Raw genomic sequence first — 17,976 nt, 5'->3', positions numbered from 1 at the left:
TTTTAATATTGTTACAAATTTATTTTAATTTGTTTTCATTTATTTTATTTTCATTTTCTTTTACCTGATTCTAGCAAAAGTTATTTAAGTCTTAAGTTTTAAGTTTGCCTGCTGTATTATTTTTTATTTCCTGCTATGCCTCCCTTAAATAACATTTATGTTTACTTCATAGATAGCTTCCATGTGGTAGCTATGAACTCGGTTTCCGGAAGTGTGTAGCCCTAAGATATTGATTTGTGTGGTTTTATTTGTAAGTTTTTATTGGTTTAAGCATTGGACACATTATTATTTATTGGGAATCGCGTTAAGGAGTGTTACATTTGATTTAAGTTCAATGTGCTGGATTATTTTGCATGATTGGTTGACCTGGACTCCTGGTTGTGGTAAACCATAAGAACTGTTTCTTAAGTTTTTTTTGGACTTTGGACACCCTGCACGTTAAATGTATATACTATTTTTTTTTAGTAAATAACATTCTGTTTTTAATCAGTCAACTGAAAGCTGTTTACTTTTGCCTTTCTCCATCTTTTGGTAATTTTCAAAATCATTTAACCCAATATATATTCTGATACCTCCAAAACACAACGCAACACTAGGACAAGGATATGCTCGTCTGTAATGCCACAACTGCAGCAGGAGCCACATCTCAGACAAAACACTCGCAAGAGTATCTGAACACCTCAAACAACAGTCGCTACCGAAAGCAAACGAACACTGCGAAACCGAAACCCGAATCGTTCTCTTCATCCAGCCCGCAGCTCTACATACACAAGCCCCACCACTTGGCCGCCGCTCATCCAAATGCCCTGGACGACCAGACACCACCGCCCATACCGCCTCTGCCACTGAATTATCAGAGATCCGATGGTTTGTTGCTCTCATTAAATGTCTTCATAATGTCCCCCCCAACCCAAGTGCCCTGTCCCGACCCCCTAATTCATCCAAGTGGAATGGCTTTTATGTGGTTACTAAACCCTTCCCTTCCAGATGAGAGCTACGCTAACGAGACACGAGAGCATAAGAAGCAACGTGCCATATCGAAGGCTTCACGACAAGCTGAGCTCAAGCGATTGCGAATCGCTCAAGAGATTCAGCGGGAACAGGAGGAGATCGAGGTGCAGCTGAAGGACCTGGAGGCACGCGGAGTGCTCATTGAGAAGGCCCTGCGGGGCGAGGCGCAGAACATTGAAAAGTGAGTAAAAAAAACTAGTTATTTAATCGGAATCCAAACTAATTGAAACGTTTATTGCAGCCTGGACGCGACCAAGGACAACGATGAGAAGCTACTAAAGGAACTTTTGGAGATTTGGAGGAACATCACAGCACTCAAGTAGGTCGAAATATTATTTAATGTTGACTAATAAGTAATATGACTGATTCTTTTTATAGAAAACGCGATGAGGAACTGACTATAAGGCAACAGGAGCTGCAACTGGAATATAGGCATGCCCAGCTCAAGGAAGAGCTCAATTTGCGACTGTCCTGCAACAGTAAGTTTTGAGTTTTTGACAACGAAATAAATAATTAATCAGAATTAAATTAAATACATATTTTTTGAATCCACTTTTTTTAGAACTGGACAAAAGCTCCGCCGATGTGGCCGCCGAGGGTGCGATACTAAATGAAATGCTGGAAATTGTGGCCAAGCGAGCTGCTCTACGACCTACAGCCTCCCAACTTGACCTCACGGCAGCGGGATCGGCATCGACCTCAGCCGAGGCAACGGGCATCAAACTATCCGGACAACTGCATGACCACGAAGAATCAAATGTGAGTGGACAATTAAAACTTTTAAAATTCGGAATGTACAACTCTTTTCCTTTTCAGATTTGAATAGCAAACTTTCCCTGGAGTCTGTTGGTCTACGAAGTTGTGCACGGACTGTTAAGCCTTAATACTTAAAATGAAACAGGGGAAAACGTACCAAAAAGTCAGCTGAATATGAACAATTAACAATACTAAAACCCATGAGCTGTAACCGAAACGAGCAACTAACTAATCAGAGTGATTAAGCTGGCAGAGAACAATTTCAATATATTTAAGTAGAGAGCCTAACTAATTTCGGAAAGGAACGCAAGGTTAATGTAAAAAACAGGCAGAGAAGAAATCAAAACCAAAAACTAATTTCGCAATTTGAAAATAAGGAGTACGTTTGTTTTCGAGAATACCTTTAGTTTCGTATTCAACCTAATTGTATGTTTAGTTAGTCGTTGCCACTGAAATCTGTCTGATCTTTGTATGTCCTATGCAATATGTTGTGTTTTTATTTAATGTAATGCGTTGATTTGATTGTGTAAGGTGAACAATGTGCAAAGGGATTGTGATTTTGAGCAATTGTAAATGGTGTATTTGAGTTTTCTTAGGTTATTTTCACTTAGCGATTGTTTGTCGACTTCTCTGTATACCGTTTAAATGTATTATTATTTATTTGACGAAGCACCCGCACATCCTCCCGATCAGCACACCCATGTATGTAATTTCATAATGTCATCTGCTGCCCAACCAAAATCAAAGTGAACACAAAGAGATGCACACAAATATTTTCTATATGCGAGAGCCTACATATTACGATGTAAAGGAGCCGAGCAACCATTAACTGTATACTAATGAAATGATTTAAATTATTGTGTAATTTTATTTATAACCTGCATATATAAAACATATTTATCGAATTTATTATGTAACTTTTCGATTTATTTTGAATTGAATAAAGATTTTATGAAACCTACAACTTCTTAATGTGGCGTATTTTTTATTTAAGAAATATCCTATATACGTTAAAACATATTTGTCTAAATATTTTTTAGATAACAAAAATAAGTTTCAAATATAACCGTCGAGAGATGCCACTTTTTGTCGGTCAAGTGGCAACACTCTGTCAGTGTCTGCGTTTCCTGGTGAATGACAATGTAAACAAACAACCGCGACTTTTTATTGAGGTTCAGCTAATCGAAAATTAAAAGAAAAGTACGCCAATTTAAAGAAACAATGGCTGACAAAAAATCAGATGGAGGTGCGACAAAGTCCGTCCAGACATCTGCAGTTCCTAAAGAAGCGGAGAAACAGCTGAAAAAGTCAGCACCAGGAAGTATGAACTCAGGCTCAGCTGTTGGCGGGGAAAAGCAGGAAAATCAGGCGCTTCAGCCCACCGCCTACAGCATGCGACCGGCTTTTGGTGAGATGTTTCCTTTGCCCACCATTAAGAACATAATGAACACTGTGATGGCCGATAAACTCAAGGGTAAGTGGGAAAATCCATAAGCCAAAGGCATGTTGCTAAGCAACATTTACAATTGCAGACAAAACCTACGACAAAGATGTGGCTAAAACGTGGACGAGTGAGATTGCCGACGAGGTGAACCAGCAGATAGCTAGCAGCTCCCGGGTGAAGCGATACAAGCACGTGGTTCAGGTGATGCTCGGCCAGGAACTGGGTGCGGGTGCCACCTACAATTCGCGGTGCTGCTGGGATTGCGACTGCGATACCTCCGTCTCCGAGGTCTTCAGCAATACCAGTCTGTTCTGCGTGTGCACTGTCTTTGGGACATACCAGTACTAGAAGACGTTGCCGCAGAGAACTGATTAGGCTAAGAACCACCTCACTATATTTATTGTTAATTATGAGCTTTACTTTAAAAATGTCTAGAAAATCGACCAAAAAATCGGAACCAAACTAATGATGCAGCACAATCATATTAAGGTATAGCAATCCAAATTCGGATATCATTTAGAAAAGTTTTGGGCTTTCAAGTGCAGGGTTTTGCCATTTTTGGAAAAAGCCAGTTCTTTATTTATTTACATTTAAAAACTAAGCTTAACATAGCTAACATCTCGTTTTTGTAGGCACCAGAGTACAAAGGGCTCATCACTTTCGATACTCGACCTTCGTCGAGCTTCATTGGATGCGCACGTTCAGCGGATTCAGTATGCGGCCCGACATTACGGCCACGTCCAGGTCGCGATCAATGATGAAAAACATAAACGGATGATTCACGGAGATCTGAATGGGCTTCGTTTGGGCGCCATAGTTGCCTAGAGAGCGAAAGGAAGTGTTTATTGCACTTTGTCTCGTGTTGCAGATAAGCTGCAACTGTTGCAACACCATTAGGTGGGGCAATCGCAATGCGTTGCGGCTCAATGCCTTCGCCTCCACTTCATTGAGGTGTGCTGCAATGCGAGACACTTACGCTTCAGCTGATTGATGGGATGCGTACGGATGGTGACGTCGATGGATTGCTCAATGTGCCGCACATAGACGCCCTTCTCATCAGTCATGGGTCGGAAATCTGCGCGATTCGGCTCAAAGACATCGCAGCTGCAATGAAAGTAAGAGTGAGCCGGGAACTGCAGTAGTGAATACCTTGCTTACATTCCCATCTGCAAAAAACAATGCACAATTCAAAGATACAGCTCAATAAAAACACTTCAATTTGCACTCTTTATGGTGGATAGATACTTACGTTCTGCAAATCGTTGGTGAGAAACATGGTGCCATGTAGTTTGAAGTCGGGTATGATGGCCTGCACCCAGCGTGGTTTCAGCTGCTTTCGCATCAAACGGAGAGTGGGACCCAGTTTTAAGGAGGCGGCGGCTGCCACGATGTCTGTGTGATAGTCGGGCAGCAGGATCATTAGATTATATTCTGGGGTATCCAGTTCCAACTCCAGCACACTCATCTTTAAGTGCTCAAAGTATTTGTAGTACAACACTGCATTGTACACCTTGAAAGTGGTGTGGACCACCTGCTGGTTGCCCAAATAGAACACATGGCTGATCACATCCGTATTGTAGTTGGACTTGCCCTCGGCCGCTTCTCCTACGTAATGCGGTTCAAAGTCATTGGTAATTGGAGCAAAGGCAGCCGGAACTGGCGGCGGAATGTGCAGCGGATGGTGCGGGACATGCGTGTGCGGATTGAAGAGCGTCAGGAAGAGATTCGCATCCAGGTCTTTGTAAGGCAGTGCATGTCGCTTTTGCCGCGCCATCTTGGTCTTTCGCGTCACTGTGGAGTTTACAGCTGGCGACGATATAATGGAAATCACTTGCCTTGTGGTCGAGGGTTTCCGCTCGGCAACTTGACGGGCCATCATTGGCATGGCAGCTGTCCTGGCACTCGGCAGATAAATGGGCATGGGCTTTGGCGTGATGGGATTCGAGTGCTTGAGCGGCGCTTGGAGCTTGCTGATGGGCAACCGGGAGACGCGAGCCTTCTGAATGCGCAGCAGCGGCTCGGCATCCTCCTCGGCCACAAATGCAGATACAAGTTCGGCCGCTTCATCTTCAGCTGCCGGTTCAGCTGCCTCTTCTTCGCCAGAAGTTGTAGCAGCAGCTTCGGTCGTGGCTTCCGCATCCTCCGCTGGTGGCTCTGTTGTCGTGGTTGCAGCTTCCGTCGTTGTGGTTGCTGCCTCCGTGGTTGTTGTAGCTGGCGCTTCCGTTGTGGTATCAGCATCCTTTAAGGTTGTGGTTTCCGCTTCCATTTCCTCGGTCGTGGTATTGCTGGCCATCGTGGTGTTGACCAACTCAGCATCTGACGTAAGATTTGCTGGTGTTGAGGATAGCATGTCCACACTCAGATCATATCCATAGAACATTAAAACTGTTTCGAAGTCCTTGAGAACTGTCACATTAGGCTTGTTCAAGCTGAGACCTTTGAGTGGATTATCCGAACCAAAGAAGTACGTCTGAAAATATATGTAATATTACCAATAAATTAATCCCTGAATACATGAAAACCACTCTTAAATTAATTTTAAAATTGGTAAATTATGACCTGTTTAGCCTCAAGCCTTATAATATTTCTGTTCAATTTATTTAGTCATTGAAAAGCCCTATTGATCCAGTTTTACCGCCCAAAATCTGATCAGTAGTGGTACATAATGATTGCCAATTAAAAAATCTATTCGCTCCAACAATTGCTGGTCGCTTTGTTGAGATTATCCGAACCAATGGGGTCGATGAACCATTCAACCAGATTAAAGATCGATTGGCAGTTGAGTTGTCATAGGCCCGCGGCAATCTAATTTGGCAGTACGCATATTTGGTTTTCAGTCTGTTCTTTATCAATGACCACTTGGCAGTCCGCACACCTCACTTGCGATGTGTGTGCTCAGCCAGCCGTGTAAATGTACGATGGCATTTAATTCGGAGGGGATTCGAGTGGCTTAACCCCGATGGCAGTGGGTTAAGTTCAAAGCGAGCACATTGGCCCAAATGGGATTTTTGTGGGCCCAGCCCAGTCTCACCCGCAGTCGTCGATGAATGTCACGGTAGCCCACGCGGGTCACATCCCGGTTGTTGGGCAGCTGCAGGACATGTCGCAGTTCCTCGGCACTGTTTCCAGCGGATCCTTCGAACAGGGCCACCAGTACACTGACCAGAGCAGTGGGCGAGAAGGCAAAGTTGTTGCGATTGAGAATGGAGTGGTAGTGGAGCAGGCGGTGGGTCAGGTCGTTGGTCAGGTCCACCATCACCTCGGCGGGGGTGAGCTCCTTGGCGGCCAGAACCTGAGGAGGCAGGTGATCCAGCGGCGTCAGCGGAGGCGGTGGAAAGTGTGGATGCGGAAAGCCACTGGCACGAAACTCCTCATGATCGATCTGTATGTAGTGGGTTTCCCCATGGAGGAAGTGGAGCACCAGCGGAATGATCACCACCAGCAATCCAGCCATGACAATGCAGGCGACCTCGGAACAAACTGATTGATAGCGCACTTAGCACTCTGATTGTCGCGTTCGCGGCTGTTTAGCAAAAAAATTGGCAAGCTCTATCCGCGCTAACAAATTGCAGTCCGTTCATTATTTTCCACTTTTTTTCGATCCCGAATCAATTAGCCCAACCGATGCTCTCTGCACTCAAGGTGATGACAATTCGGAAATTTGTCAAGCGTCAAGCGGCGAGCGTTTTCCACATAGTTTTTTTAGTTTTAGTTGCAATGAGTGGGTCGGATATTGTGGGTCGTTTCGCTTCTGGTTCGAACTGATTCGCGTGATTGCTGATGCCAAACTGAAGTTGGCCAGTTGGGGAGTGTGCTAAAATACGACAGACGATCGATGGACCTGGGGATCGGCTCGCTTAATCGAGCTCGGCTTCGTGGTTCAGCCAGTCGCTGTTACGTGGAAAGTGCTTAGCATGCCGAAGCTGGAAAAGTGCTTCTCAGAAAGTGACATAACTACTGAGCAAGTGCTTGGATTGATGGAAACATAATTTCTAACAGGTGTTTTTAATTAAATATATGAAAAAGATAAAAACACATAATTTTTTTAGATCCCTTCTGTGTTTTTCATGTTTTCTTTTATTAATATCTGTTTAAGATGCATGCAACAAATTTATTTAAAATGCAGTGCATGTTGAGCAAGACCAATTAACTTCACAGACTTGTAAAAATGGGTACCAAAAATCGATGAGCCTAGCCCCAAATGAAGTAATTGCCAAGCAACAAGTGTTCCCAAGAGGGTGGATTCCTAACTGAGATTCTTATCTTCTCCTGATATAAAAATGACAAGTTCAATACAACCCTTTCATAGATGGCTCAGTTGCTTCAGAGGAATTTATCGGACAGGGTCATGTTGTCGGTAAGGCGACTTGTCAGGCGATTCTTGGGTTATTTTTGTGCCCTAAATGGAATTGTGAATTTTTACATGGATTACGAATCGGATAAATTGCGCTGGAGTCGATGCTTAGTCATCTACAGGATACTTCAAAACTTCATAGTTCTTATCATGTCAATGAAGTTTTTTTTTAATTTTTGGGAGATACTCGCTGAAGAAATGGAAAAATCTACTCTGATGACGATTAACTTTCTGATTTATTTTGCATTGGTGTTTCTCACTTTAATCAGCTGCATGGCATGTACTTACCGCTGGCAAAAGAGAATCTTTAGGATTTTTAATAAGCTACAAAGGCAAAAGAAGCTCTGCGAGATGATGGGATACAGAGTGCCGAAGGAGAAACAGCTTTATATGGACCGATTGCTTTATATACTCACTGCTCTGCTGATCCTTCGTCTTGGAATTCATGTGGCCATGTTTGTTTTTCAAGCAGAATTGCACTTCAAACATCCCTGCAACTGTTTTTTTTCCGAATGCATGATATTTGCGATGAGCTACTTGTTTTTTGCCCTCTTGGCTAAGATATGCCAAAGTTGGTGGCGACTGGAATTCGGCCTTAAGATGTTAATTTTTAATCAGAAACCCATACCTGTCTCTCGGCAATTAGGTGAGCTTTGCAGGCTGCGCAACATGTTTCAGTCCCTGATCAACTTACTCTCGGAGCTGTGCTCCATATTCCAATGGGTCCTTCTGTGCTACTTGGCTCGGAATATTTGGAGTGGCATTGTGGTTGGTTACTTAGAGGTTCGCTTAGTGTACAGATATGGACGTGACGACGAGGAGTTGATGTACCTGGGGCTAGGCTTCGTCATCTGCCTTCAACCAATTATGCTTTCCTGTTTGTTGAGCACTATTAGCTTTAAAACATGTTCCCTACTCGAGGAGACGAGGGACCTCTTGAAAACCCCGCACAAGCGAAGTGCCCAGGTAGAGCAAAGCGTAAGTTTGCAGATATAATTATGAATAGAAATCCAGAGAATCTTAATTTCTTACAGGTCGAATGGTGGTCACTGCAACTGGCCTGGCAGCACACATGCGTCTCCATTTTTGGCACATTTCGCTTGAATCGCGCGTTGGCATTTCAACACGTTGCTGTCATTTGGTTGCATACTCTATACTTGGTGCAAAGTAACTACTATTTCTTGACCAAGTAAATTTCAACCCTCAACATAATTTTTTAAAACTTTAATCCAAGAAGGAACTATGCACTATGTAATTCCTTAAAAGAATACATTTCCAATCAATAAAAACACAAATGTTTAGTTTTGAAAGTATCATTTTGCTCTTGTCTTTTCTGTTTTATTTTTATTATAGAATTTTTATTTTGTTTAGCTTACTTCATACAATTAGTTGTTTAGGTTTTTATTCATTCTGATTTCGATTTATTGTTTAAAATCAACATTCATAAACACGTTCATTGAGATGATTTTTAGCGTTTCTTGCATTCTTTGTTGTATATTTTCAATCGCTTAAAATAGTTTTGAAAATGATTTATATTGTGGGAGTTCTTGTAGCGTGATTGGTGTTAGAGATTGGTGTTAATGATTCGATTCGGTGTGATGAGAGTGGTGGATCCTTAGGTATACGTACATATGTAGAGCGGTGTTCTATGGACAGACGCCTAGTACAAAATGTGCACATCCTATCCGACATAATGGGTTAATGGCTGATCGGGGATCGGAAACAACGGGGGGTTACATCAGTGCATTAATGCAGGACATGAAGCGTAAAAAGCCAACCGAGCAACAAGTAATAAAGTATCCCTAAATCCCTAGATGCTGTGATTTTCATTAGCTTCGATCTGTACATTGAGTGTAAATATACAAATATGCCTGTGTTGTCTGCCTGTATACATATATATAAAGACGCAAAATATATCTATTTATGATCTGTAGTTTGTGTGTGTGTTCCCCTCAACTCGCACATCCTTTCCTTCTATTTTTTGTATGTCTAAAAATGTTCGCGCGTAAAACGTTTTTCCGTTAGTTTCGGTTGCATCTGCTGCATAATTTGCTTTGCAAAAAATATAGTCGCCCCACACGCACACCAGCCCACCGTAGGATGTGCAGGACATGTGCGTGTGTGCGCGCTCTCTATCTCTTTTCTTTTTGTTTTTGTTTTTGTTTTAGTTCTGTAGGTACTCGATTCTCACCAATGTTTAATTGAAGTGTTAAACATCTCTGCTGCTCTGTATTTCGGATATTCGTTATGTTTTTGTTATGTTTTTTTTTTTAAAGGGTTAAAGGTCAAGGGTCGCTCGTGATTGGGTTTCGGTTTGTTGGGTCCTCGAGTTCTTTAGCTGCTATTACATTAGTTTCGGTGTCGACTTAAGCTTTTCACATTAAGACAACGGTTCGTATGATTAATGCACATCTATGTATCTAGGGGTACTGCATATACGTATAGGTATAGGTATATGAACAATCATTGCCGTCGTCAGAGGGGAGTTCTTGTTCTTGTTCTTGCTCTTGCTCTCGTTCTTGTTCTCGATCGCTATTCGTAATTTCGGTTAGATATATGTATGCATATGGTTATATATATTATCTGTATTTAAATATATGTATACTGTATACATGTATAATTATATGCTTATATAGTTGCTGCTGCTGCTGCACAGTGGCTGTACTTTGTTTAACATGGAATATACACGACACTTAGTTGCTGGTTATTATTTTTACTTGGTTTCAAATGGTTTTTCTTTCTTTCGTTTGGAAATGCAAAACACCGTATTTTTAGTGTTAGTTACTCTGTGTCTGTGTGCCTCTCTGCTCGTTTTGTTTTTGTTTTCCCTTTTTCTTTTCTTTTCTTTTCTTTTATTTTTTTGTTTGGTTGGTTTTTCACCTGCTCCAGGCCTTCGCCTCTGGCTAATGGGCGTGGCAGGGGGTGGTTGCCGCCCCGTTTAGCGCCTCTTTTGTACCTTGTTATGTGGTGATCAGTGGCGGCGATCCTGGCGACCGCCGCCTGCCTTTAAAGTATGCTCTAGCCTAACCTCGCGGACAACCAGTTCAACTAGTTGGCTAGTCCAAGCAGAACCGAGATAAGTACACAGTGGGGGTAATAGAATCTTCGTAACAGCAAACAAGTCAACAAGGTAAACAAAACAAAGATGAATCGATCTGATTGGGTACGTTACTTCTATACATGTAGACACAACAACAAGTATATATATATCTATATATATATATAATATATCATAGATTTATCTCTCATTAATCTCCGTCTTACTGCTTACGAACTACACATAAAAACACGAAAAGTTCAAGGTGATAATGAGTTTTGGTTTCGGGTGTAGATGTGGGTGTTAGTGTGCGTGTGCTGGGGGATGCCCCTAATGCTAGACATACAAATACAAATACAAATACAAATACAAATGTGGTGGGAACGGGGGGAAGAGGGGAGCGTCTAATTTTAATCAAGTCAAGTCAAGTCATTCAAAGTATCTCTCATATCGCCTAGATCCTAATAAAGTTCTCAGTTAGCCGAACTAAACCGATTATTGTTAATGTTACATATTAATTGTTAAGTGTTAGGTTTTAAATTTAGGATTTCCATGGCGTCCGCTTATCCGTTCCTAATCCGATTTTCTTTCGGGCACTACTGTTAACCCGTTAATATTCAAGGGTCCTTTGCCCAGAACAAAAAGTCTTTTTCGAAATCAAGGTTGCATATTAGCCAATTTTGAAGACATCTAGTGGTTTCAGTTGCCAGCCAATCAATGCAAAATAATTGAATACGATTTCGGCCGAAGTTCTCAATCCTTACGCTCGCGTCCATTCAGTTTCAGTTATCAAAACAATTGTCTTGCCAATTATCATAAATTCAAAGTGTAAAAACGTTACAACAACTCTTGGGTAGAAAAACTTATTTAAAACCTATTATTGAAATTATGCCTTCGCTTAACTTATGCAAGCTCTGTCGACACACGATCGCAGAGGCCTATGTTAAAGATGATGAACTCACGTCCGATTTTCGTGACGTTCACTATACATAATCTTCGTATTTTGGTTTTGGTTTGAAGTATCAGTCAGTTCACAAGAATGTCTTTGATGTTAGCAATGTATGATTACAAGGAGAATTGATTGTATAAACAGCTTATTGCTTTTCTCGAAATTGTGTGTGTGTTTCCTTTTCTTTTTTTTTTTTTTCGTAAGCAGGATGGAGTGATTCGAGCGGCAGGCATGAGCGAATGCGATTGTGTTTTCGTTGCTGGCAGTGTAGAGCACTTGATTCGACATTTCCCGTCCGTCCAACAACTTTTCACTTTTGGAGCGCCCTGAGGTATGCAATGGAAATCTGCTTTCCCGGGATACAGCTCCTTTGGCCTGCTTCTGTTCGATTCCCATCGATGAAATGGTTAAATGCAAGTGTGTGTGCTTGTGCTTGTGGGTGTGATTGTGCGATGGCGAGGGTGTCGTGAAAACGCAGCTAAATAAACGATGCGCAAGTCTTTTGCTGGGTACTCACTAAACTAACCGATTCAATGCACTTAATCTTAAATGGAATTCAATGTCTAGCACCGTTAGCTGCCTGGCTGATATGCGTGAGTGTGCGTGTGTGCCATGTGTGTGTGTGTGTGTGTTCGAGTGTGTCCGTGTATATATCAAAATGAACAAGTCAAATAAATCAGCCTTATATTGAATGCGTTTTTGTTTTAAAACTAATTTCGCTTTTCCAATTATCCAAAAAATGAACACCAACACACACACAAAGACGCCCAGGCCGCAGCCACGGTCGCAGAGCTCCGACTCTAAGCGGGATCACAAAGATATAGTATATATCCATATCGATGTGGGGTCCACACAAAAATCGCTTAGACACTTCGCCCCTAGCTACACACCTAAATGTACCGTATATGTATATTAATGTATCAAGTATAATTACTTAGTTATCGTTTAGTGGATGCAACATACCGCGCTGAACCAGCAATCGCTGCGCCGGATGAAAATCCGGCCGCCAGCTGCCGTGAGATTTCTAATTTAAACCGAACTTGATCCGATCCAATTCGATCCGATCCTCCGTAAGGGACTTCTCCGAATCCGAACCCGAATCCGAACCCATCTTAGCTTAGAGTTAATGTTATGTTTACACATCAATAACGACGATAAATATCAGAAGAAATATCATAAGTTTGCCATCTACATGCGTATTCTGCTTACGAGTAAACGGGGGCAAATATGCCCGATAATATATGTATGTATACCTAGCTTTTAAGGATAAACACATCGATCTTTTACGGCTGCTGCTGCTGCTGCTGTTGTGACTGTGTTATGTAAGCACTTCCCTGTCTGCACATCCGCGGGCTAAATTCAGCGAAAGGGCAACTTAAGACGAACTAGGACCTTTCTAGTCTACCATCGGAATATCGAGTATGTAGATGCGGTAGAAAGTTGTACAATTAGTTCCGATTGTTCCGATCTGTTCTACTGTTCTGAGACCCTGGGAGAAACCGTGTCTGTTCGAGAAATGCATTCTTCTTGTGGAGGAAACTGGTTGCGTCCGTTCCGCGAATCCGGAAACCGTTCTGTTCGAAACAAGGAGTAACTGAACGGGAAGGGAAACCAAACCAAACCAAAGTACCAACTGAAAAGTCGTCAAATCATAATGAAAACAAGATGCTTGGTTTTTGTTTTGTTTAATTATAAATAACAATTGTATATTTTTTAATAAAATGGGTGTTCTTGTTGTTGTTGTTGTTGTTGTGTTGTATTCTTTTCAAGAAAAAAATTAAAAAGAAATATTATTTCTCGCTATTGTATGAATCTAGCATTCATGTTCGATGGATTAGAGCTTAGACCTTTGCTGATTTCTCTGCATTTTTCTCCATTAATCATTAATCTTCGTTAAGCATTAGGTGTTTGCTTTATCTGTTGTCACTTTCCGTTTGTTTTTCAGGCCAGTTCAGATCTCCGATCGGGTTTTTGAGGATATCCCGATCGAGGGACTTAGCTTGCCTTGCATTTCTTGCTCTTTTCGTGATCATGGTAATCGTACACATAAAATAGTAAGAAATATTAGCGATAATTATATAATAATGGATAGTTTTCATTCTTTCTTTGTTTTTTGTTTGTTTAAAAATATCACTTAAGTTTAAATAATTTCCAGAACGCAACGAAATAGATCGAGTGTACGTACTTAACTACGCTTGTGTGGGGTGTTTCGTGTTGTGTGTGTGTGTATTTTTGTGTGTGTGTGTGGTGCACGAAAATTAGCAAGAAAAACAATAATAATGATGACAATAATCATACTCGTAATCATAATCGTAATAAAGAATAGACGCCCCGACGGGCGACAGACAAAAATAAGTAAAATGTATTGCATTTTCTCCGTTTTCAGTTGCATTTTACTCGGTTCGTTTACAATCAATCGTTCTTCTTGGTTGTTTTGGGGTTTGATTAAACTTATAGTTAATAAAAACGAAATACAAGTGTACAAAATGTTGTTAAACTTTTTCGCATTACACAAAAATGGCCACCATTATGAATTTCATTCAAATCACGGCAAACAATTTCAATGAAATTTTCGCTTGCGTGTTTTTTTTTCTCCTTACGGTTTTTGCATTCGCCCGCTTATCTTTTCTATTCATTTTCCCCGCTCCTCTGTAACTTTCCCATTTTGATTTTCAAAAAAAAAGTTTTTGAGCTGCTGCCGCGTAAGCTCAATTTATCCTTCCTCTCGCCCATCCATCCACTATATGTTTTCCGATCGCGATTCTTTCGGTTCCGACTTGGATTCGTTATCCCATTGCACTTCTCTCGTCCTCGTCCTTTTCCTCTTTAAGTGTGTGTGTATGGGGGTTCTATATTTACATATTCTAGACTTTAGTTTGTACTTCCAATTTGGTTAAGAATTCCTTGTGTATTTTCATTTCTTCATCCGTAAGTTCTCCTGCTCCTCAATCTCAATCTCTGGCCATCCTTGGATAGGCTGTATAACTCTTCTTCCCTTATATCCTCGCAAACCTCGCTGGGTCCTTTGTGACGTCATTGTTTGTATATGTATACCGTAATTTGAACAATTCACAACAGCTGCACAACGCAAAAAGTTTTTTTAGTTTTTCTCTTTTAAATCTTAGTTTTTAGTCATAAGTTCATTACAAATTAATCAATATACGAATTTAGCTCATTTTTCGTTTTTGTGTGTTTTAGAAAATATCAACTTAACAATGTATTAAAAATTTGAACATGTTTTGAAAGTGTTTTCCTTCTGGCTCCAATAGAAATTTTGACGGTTCCCTTTTCTCATTTTTATAAGGATTAGAATCTACCACAATCCAACTGTCTGTTTGTCTGTCGGCCTGTCTCTGTTGTTTGTTTGTTTGTTTGCTTGCTTGGTTTGTTTGTTTTTGTTTTTTAAAATTCACTACATTTAAGTTTAAGTTGCTCGTATGTCTATATTTTACATTAGCGTGGTCTTGGGTTCGGGTTGGGGGTAATTGTTCTATAGATGTTGAGAGTTTCGGGCTCTTGGGTGGTGGTGGTGGGTGTTTGGTGGCTGGGTGCTTAATTAACTAGATTATTTTGCTGTGTGTCCATCTATTGCCGCTCGTATGCATGAAGTCGATTAATACTTAACTCTTAGCGCTTAACACACACTTACAAATTGTTTTAAACGGTTCTTGGATTTGAGTTACACGTGATTATGCAATTAATTTAACTATTTTTTGTTTATGCCTATTTTAAATGTGTAGATGCAACGCCTTGAATATTTAATATGCATATCTTTAGGTTTTCGTTTTGAATATTCTGCTTTATCTTTATAGTTTCATTTTGATTTGTTTGTTTGAGTTGAGTTGGTTTGTCGTTTTCATTTCATTTCATTTCATTTCGTTTTGTTTTCTTTGTTTAGAGCGAGAAGTAGAACAGAAGTTGCACTTAATACTAGAAAAAAATTTACTAGAGTTCTTACAACTAAAAAAAATCAAATGTATATTTGCTTTAAATATGGTTTTCCTTTGTTTTCTTTCATTTGTTTGTTTGTTGTTGTTGTTGTTGTTTATGTTTGAATTGTTTTTTGCTGTTTTTTCTTTTGCATTTTTTTGTTATGTTTTATGTAAAACAGCTGGCATACGTATTTTAACTGTTTGTTTTTGTTTGCTTTGTTTGTTTGTATATATAAAAATGTGCCAACTGCTGCTTTTGCTTTTTAACATAAGAATTAACAAAGTCATTTTAGAAATAAATATGTATATGTATATTTACGCACTGTAATAATAGTAATAATAATAATAATAATAATAATAATATAATAATAATAATAATAATAATAATTAGATTATTGTAGATTGCAAATGTTGCCCGGGCGCAAATGTCAGCAACATTTGCACGGCAGTTGGCAAACACCTGCACAACAACAAAAGAGATACCGTTACGTGTTTAAGGTGCACAATTCAATGCAGAGTAAATAAGAAGAGACCATTTTTCATTTGCATTTTTTGCGTTTTGTGTGTCGTCGGGGGCAACGTGAGCCCAATGACAAGGGGGGCAGCCCATCCACTGGGGGTCAGCGGTTTTGGGGGCGGTGGTTCCGGTGGTTTTCCCTGGCGCGATTAACCCTGCATCAGGACGGCCTGCGCCTGCTGCTGACTGGCGGCCGCTCGGCTCCAGGCCAGCAGACCGTTGGCGGCAGCCACCTGCGCATCCTCCTGATCCTCCAGAGCCTCCTGTTCCTCCAGCTCCTGCTCCTCCTGCTGCTCCTCCTCATCCTCGTCCATTACCAGCTCAGCTCCCTCAGTTTGGGTGGGCGTGGTCGTCGTTGCGATGGGTGCCACAATCACCGAGGTGGCCACACTGCGTATGCGCACCGGTCGATTGCTAATCGTATTGCTGTTGGCGCTCACCGCAAACGGTTGTGGTTGCTGCTGCTGCTGCTGCTGCATGTGCTGCTGCTGTTGCACCTGCCCGCCGTACCGCTTGTTCGTTTTGATGGTCAGCGAGGAGGGCAACTGCTTGCCGGCAGCCACCTCGGCGGCCAAACGTACCACTGTGGTGGTCATCTTCGAGGACGATGTTGCTGCTGGATTAGGATTAGGAGTGCTGGCTGTTGTTGTTGCTGCTGCTGCTGTTGGATTGGGTGTTGCTGATGTTGCTGCCGCAGCGGCTGCTGCTGCTGCTGCTGCTGCCTTGGACTGTTGCGCCGACGCCTGGTTTGCCGCCTCCGTCGACGACTTCTGTCGCTTTCAGTCGCCGAAGCGGCTGCACGCCTTCTTCCACCGGCACTGGGTGCACCACTGGTCGCGCTTCTCCATGCCGTACACCTTGCGGCACTTCTTGTTCTCGCCACGCGTTCTCTTCCCCGGCGAATGGGGCGTATGCTTAACGGCCGCCTGTGGCGCCATGTGTTGCTGCTGCAGCGTATTGCTGTGGTTGTTGTTGTTGTGGGCAACCAAGTTGCCGGCAGTTGTCTGTGGATGTTGCTGATGTTGCTGCTGCTGATGGCCACGCATCGGCTGGTGATGTTGCTGCTGCGCCGGATGATAGTTGGGCGTGATCGTCACACTGGACAGGAGGTGTTGCTGCTGCTGCTGCTGGTGTTGCTGTTGTTGTTGTTGGTGATGTTGCGACTGCAACTGCTGCTGCTGCTGCTGTTGGCTGTGATGTGCCGTTACTGTGACGTTCTGCTGCGACAACTGCTGCAACATGTTGTTGGCACTGCTATTGCTGTGGATCACCGGACTGCTGCTGCTGCTGTTGCTGCTGCTGTTACCGCTGCTGCCGGCGTAATTGTGGTGATGCGTATGGTGGTTGCTGTGGTGGCCGTTGCTGCTGCTGTTGCTGTTGCTGTGATGCTGCTGCTGCTGCTGGACGTAGGTCGGCGATGGATATGGCGCTACCGAGTGGGACGGACGGGTGGACGACGAGCGAGCGTGCTTGCCGAGCGGCGAGGCGGATGAGCTGGCCGAAACTAGCCCCGTCCCCGCGGCGGAGATGCTGCCCACCGCTGCCGACGCCGCCGCCGCTGGCCAGGTGTAGTTGTGGTGGACCAGGTGCGACGTGGGGATGCAGCTGGTGTTGTTGTTCTGCAGCTGCTGCTGGTGGGTGCTCGGGATGCTGCTGCCGCTGATGGTGCGTCCGTGCGGCTGCGCTAGGTGGTTGTAGTGGCTCCCGCCACGTCCTTGCCTATTAGATGATTAAATAAAAAGGTAAGTAGGGTTACATTTAAAACGGAATGTAAGAAAACCCACTTGAAGTTGCCCACAATCTGCTTCTGGTACTCAGGATCCTCGTGCGGCGGACGCGCCATGTCCCGGTGACTCAGTGTCGGCTCGGAGGCCAAACTGGGCTTCACCTGCTCGTCGTCATCCTCGACATCCGTGTAGTAGAACTCCTCCTCGTTCTCGCCATCATCTGCGGAGCGACGGGCCTTCTTCCTGCAG

At 42.6% G+C, this 17,976-nt stretch overlaps 5 protein-coding genes across 9 annotated transcripts in view; 3 read left to right on the top strand and 2 right to left on the bottom strand.

Moving 5' to 3' along the window:
- LOC108098815 (F-actin-monooxygenase Mical) overlaps window positions 1-2,728 on the top strand; it is a 42,778-nt gene extending 40,050 nt beyond the window's left edge. For 4 of the 5 annotated variants that reach the window (XM_017201967.2, XM_017201966.2, XM_017201965.2 and 1 more), the window contains 6 exons: window positions 597-867; window positions 988-1,192; window positions 1,253-1,330; window positions 1,390-1,490; window positions 1,574-1,770; window positions 1,828-2,728. In XM_017201967.2, coding sequence (XP_017057456.1) covers window positions 597-867; window positions 988-1,192; window positions 1,253-1,330; window positions 1,390-1,490; window positions 1,574-1,770; window positions 1,828-1,833 — 858 coding nt within the window. In that variant the 3' untranslated portion in view covers window positions 1,834-2,728. The other variant, XM_017201968.2, reaches the window with a different exon arrangement.
- A 162-nt stretch (window positions 2,729-2,890) lies between these two features.
- Window positions 2,891-4,138, top strand: LOC108098973 (dynein light chain Tctex-type protein 2B). Its single transcript, XM_017202189.2, has 3 exons — window positions 2,891-3,241; window positions 3,300-3,700; window positions 3,844-4,138. The coding sequence occupies exons 1-2, from the start codon at window positions 2,989-2,991 to the stop codon at window positions 3,557-3,559; spliced, it is 513 nt and encodes a 170-aa protein (XP_017057678.1). The 5' UTR covers window positions 2,891-2,988; the 3' UTR covers window positions 3,560-3,700; window positions 3,844-4,138.
- On the bottom strand, window positions 3,752-7,124 carry LOC108098974. The gene is made up of 5 exons (XM_017202190.1): window positions 6,243-7,124; window positions 4,461-5,681; window positions 4,370-4,377; window positions 4,188-4,315; window positions 3,752-4,032 (listed from the first exon to the last, which is right to left on the bottom strand). The coding sequence occupies exons 1-5, from the start codon at window positions 6,663-6,665 to the stop codon at window positions 3,896-3,898; spliced, it is 1,917 nt and encodes a 638-aa protein (XP_017057679.1). The 5' UTR covers window positions 6,666-7,124; the 3' UTR covers window positions 3,752-3,895.
- A 296-nt stretch (window positions 7,125-7,420) lies between these two features.
- On the top strand, window positions 7,421-10,839 carry LOC122320780 (putative gustatory receptor 85a). The gene is made up of 2 exons (XM_043209267.1): window positions 7,421-8,543; window positions 8,600-10,839. The coding sequence occupies exons 1-2, from the start codon at window positions 7,521-7,523 to the stop codon at window positions 8,756-8,758; spliced, it is 1,182 nt and encodes a 393-aa protein (XP_043065202.1). The 5' UTR covers window positions 7,421-7,520; the 3' UTR covers window positions 8,759-10,839.
- A 3,207-nt stretch (window positions 10,840-14,046) lies between these two features.
- LOC108098765 (RNA polymerase II degradation factor 1) overlaps window positions 14,047-17,976 on the bottom strand; it is a 128,350-nt gene continuing 124,420 nt past the window's right edge. Inside the window, 2 exon segments of the mRNA XM_017201897.2 lie at window positions 14,047-17,719; window positions 17,785-17,970. Coding sequence (XP_017057386.1) covers window positions 16,150-17,719; window positions 17,785-17,970 — 1,756 coding nt within the window. The 3' untranslated portion in view covers window positions 14,047-16,149.

This window comes from Drosophila ficusphila, unplaced genomic scaffold, assembly GCF_018152265.1.
Source record: "Drosophila ficusphila isolate 14025-0441.05 unplaced genomic scaffold, ASM1815226v1 contig_791, whole genome shotgun sequence".
NCBI classification, from domain to species: domain Eukaryota; kingdom Metazoa; phylum Arthropoda; class Insecta; order Diptera; family Drosophilidae; genus Drosophila; species Drosophila ficusphila.
Note: the sequence above shows the minus strand (reverse complement) of the source record. Positions and strands in the feature narration are given on the sequence as shown.